Source organism: Enhydra lutris, unplaced genomic scaffold (genome assembly GCF_002288905.1).
Source record: "Enhydra lutris kenyoni isolate GAN:26980312 unplaced genomic scaffold, ASM228890v2 scaffoldscaffold106, whole genome shotgun sequence".
In the NCBI taxonomy this organism is placed as follows: domain Eukaryota; kingdom Metazoa; phylum Chordata; class Mammalia; order Carnivora; family Mustelidae; genus Enhydra; species Enhydra lutris.
In genome coordinates this window covers 32,372-36,428 of record NW_019154190.1, presented here as the reverse complement: position 1 = coordinate 36,428, position 4,057 = coordinate 32,372, and the positions used below count along the sequence as shown (strand labels likewise).

At 35.5% G+C, this 4,057-nt stretch overlaps 1 protein-coding gene across 1 annotated transcript; it reads left to right on the top strand.

The window, feature by feature from the left end:
* The first annotated feature begins 2,872 nt into the window (after nt 1-2,872).
* On the top strand, nt 2,873-3,796 carry LOC111139404 (olfactory receptor 6M1-like). Its single transcript, XM_022491648.1, has one exon. It carries the CDS (start codon nt 2,873-2,875, stop codon nt 3,794-3,796), a length of 924 nt encoding a protein of 307 aa, XP_022347356.1.
* The last annotated feature ends 261 nt before the right edge of the window (nt 3,797-4,057 follow it).

Here is a 4,057-nt window from a genome sequence, read left to right as displayed (position 1 = left end):
GATTTAAATTTTAAGGCATTTTAACACTTTATATGGTTTGTCTTATATTAATTGTATAAACTAAATACTACAAATGAGCAATAATATCACATTTCTCACATTATTATTATAAGGATAAGAGAGATAATATGTGGAAAAATGTTAAAAGAGTGCCTAATACATAAGTATTCATAAAACACAGAACTTATGCTAATTATGACAATGATGTTAAAAATGACAACTTGGCTCCTAAATCAATAATAATGAATTGTACTGTATACTTTTAATGATTCATTGTGATCCAAAGTACATCTATAGAAGTAGTTATTTCTTTTTTGGGGGGAGGGGGTACATATTTTATGGAAGTTTTTTTTTCCACTTTGTTAAACTTGGGAAACTTGTTTTTTTTTTTTTTTTCCCCTGCAGACCACTTATCCTAGATGCTCTGCCTCCAGGGGAGAAGCAATGATGAGCTCAGGCTTTAATCCTCTTTCTAAATTGCAGTGACTTAGGGAGATGATCCTAAAAATTTCATAATCTTGATCGTCTTACCTACAATGCAAGGGAAGAGGACCCATCATCACCTAATTAAGCTGTTATGAGCTATTCTATAGCCATGAATGTATTCTCCCCGCTTTGTTTCCCAAAATTCTAGGACCATCAGAAAAAGCAACAACAGCAAGAACAACAACAGCAGCTAATTTACAGAAGGGATTCCAACTATGGATCTCATTCAAACCTTGTAGCTGTAACAAGGGAGACACTGTTCAAATTTAAAAAGATTAATGTAAACTTTAATGCAAAGTGTGAGGTATATTTCAGCAGGTAAGTAGCGATCTCACCATACAGTTAACCCTTGAGCATTCTGTCTTATGATTCTTTAATAATAGGTTGTTCTCTCCTCCGGCTTACTTTATTGTAGGAGACCAGTATATAATGCATACAACATGCAGAATGTGTGTTAATTACCTGCTTGTGTTATCAGTGAGGCTTCCTGTCAATAGTAGGCTACTAGTAGTTCCGCTTTGGGTAGTCAAAAATCATACATGGATTTTCAACTGCATGAAGAGTCAGCACTTCTAATTTCTGCTTTTCTCAATGGTCAACTATATTATTATTAGTTCTTAAAATTTTTTTTGCACTCACTTATTATTTTTTTCTCATGTTCCCCATTACTATGATTTCTTCCTTTCCCCACTCTTCCTTTCAATTAACTGAAGCATTACACAAAATTTTGCCATTAACCAAATGGGTCTTTACGTGTCTTCTCTAGATGGTTGTTTCTGCCTTTCCTGTGGCTTCCAGCATTTCTCATAGTGCTCTCATAGTGCTATTTTTCTCAAATTCAAACCACTCTTTATTTAACTACAGAAAGAACATGTCCCAGTGATACCCCTTAGTCCAAAATAATCTTTCCTTTCTCCAAATGCATCCCATTGTCTTTTCTCTGGCCCAGTAATAGACAAACAATGTGATTAAGGCGCTTCACACAATGTCACCATATTAAAAGTTTGTTGTCTTGATAACTAATTCATGCAATATAATTCTAAAAGATTATTTTATGGAACCATAGATAAATGTACTAGCTTGGATCCAAAATGATGGCATTTAACCTTTTCATTTTTAATTGCATATGTCAGGAAATCATTACTGTTCCTGGTCCTTTAAATGTATAATAATGTAATGAATGAAAGGAGTTAATATCTTGTTCAAGAAAGAACAGCAAATTGAAGTCAGAAAACCCGGAATAATGTCTCACTTCTACCACTGAAACTCTATGGACCCTGACAAATTTTATCTCACCCCTCCAAACCTCACCCATCTATCTATGAAAGAAGAAGAATAAAACATTCATTTAAAATTAACTCTCAAGCATCTCTTAATATTGAACTTTTCTATATCTTGTCATATGGGATATGGACTGTATTTTGTCACAAATCACCTAGGTTTATGGAGCAATATAGAAACTCCCAAGTGATCAGATCAGGGAGTAAATAAGAAAGTCCCTTCTCTGCACCATGTTGCTGCTTGCTTGTTTGTGTATTTCTGTTAAAAATTCTAGTATGAAATAAGCTATCTTTTGCAGGAGCTGCTTTTTTTCAGCCAGTCAAAATTCAAAAGTTCAATATTTTTAAAGTGCTTGTTAAGCATATACTCTCTCTGGCTGAATTCTGGCATAAACAGTAAATAGTGATAAATTAAGTTATATTTCATGCTTTCCCAAACCCTTTTAATATCTGAGGTAATCTCATTTACTCTGGAGACTGATTTCTTACAAAGACTACGTAAAGCTGATTTCATATTGTTCAAAACCAATTGGATAATGTGGAGGTTGGAGCCAGTGAGTCAGAAATCATGAACTTTTTGGAAAATATTTCTGTTATGTAATTGAATTCACTTAGTTTTGAACAGTATCATGCCACATGTAAAATAATGCACTTAGCTCAAAAGGCATTCTTTTAAATACAATTTTATATATAATTAAATTTTACCAAAACTCTGTTAGCATCTCGAAAAGTGCCAAGTCATCCTTGGGGCACCAGGGTTGCTCAGTGGTTAGACCTCTGCCTTTAAATCAGGTCATTACATCCTTGATGGATTAATGACACACAATAAGGAATCTATTTCAAAGGGAAAGTTGATAAGAGTTGGTTATATATTACTTGATCCATTATTAGGTTCCCAACTGTAATAAGTGAATGTCCCAGCTGAGGACTTAAATCTTATACAATTTATCTCAGTAGATACTTAGAAACTGAAAATAAAATTATCTGTCTGCCTTGGCAACAACAAAAAAATAATTAATGAATATTGACAAGGTATATCCAGGGTTAAGATGCAAGAATTAATTATAAAAGGACTTTCTGTTATTCCAGGTTAAACTGGGGACATTATGGATTATAGAAATAAGACCAGAGTCACTGAGTTCATACTTCTGGGGTTTGAGACTGAAAAAGAAGTAGAAATACTTATTTTTTCTGAATTCCTGCTCATGTACATGATATCTCTGATTGGCAACACCATGATCATCCTTTTGGTGTGTGTTGACTACCGTCTGCATTCACCCATGTATTTCTTTGTAGCCAATCTTTCTTTCCTTGAAGTTGCCATCACCTCCACTGTGGTACCTAAGATGCTAGCAAACACATTCTCCCTCACCAAGGCAATATCCTTCATGGGATGTCTCACACAATCTATTTTCTACTTCCTTCTGGGATCCACAGAATTCTTCATCCTGGCTGTCATGTCATTTGATCGGTATATTGCCATCTGCAACCCACTGAGGTATGCCATCATCATGAACACACAGACATGCATGTTTCTTGCGGGGTCCTATCTAGGTGCATTTTTGTCAATGTTGTCTCCATCCATCCTAACTGCTCCGTTAATCTTTTGTGGGCCAAATAAAATCCATCATTTCTTCTGTGACCGAGCCCCCATGCTACAGCTGACCTGTACAGACATCTCTCTGGCTGAGGTGGTTGACTTTATCTCCTCTGCTGTGTTGCTCCTGGGCTCCTTGCTCCTGACAGGAGTGTCTTACACCTACATTGTTATTACTATCCTTAGAATTCCTACTGTGCAGGGACGGCAGAAGGCCTTCTCTACTTGTGTTTCACACATCACAGTGGTTACAATTTATTATGGAAGTTCCATCTTCCTCTATGTTCGTCCAAAGAAAGGCAATGCAATGAGCATTAACAAATTTGCCACAGTGCTGAACACCGTTGTAACACCAATGCTGAACCCTTCCATCTACAGCCTTCGAAATGAGAAAGTCAAAGAATCCCTGAGAGACACCACCATTAATACATAGGTATGCTAATAAATGTAAGACCTCAAAAGTGATATTTTTATAGAATTCGATGATTTGCATGCTTGACAATGAAAGCGTTCTTTGTGATTAATTATGTAAATGCTTACTTTTACGTAAGGGTGAAATATACACGAAGATACGGTCTAAAATATCCATACATATATTCTAAACCAGTATTTCCTGATGTAGATCCAGTGTTCAGGGAGGGTCTTAAAATCTTTTAGAGAATTAATAGAACCAAAGTACATGCAAACATTTCTA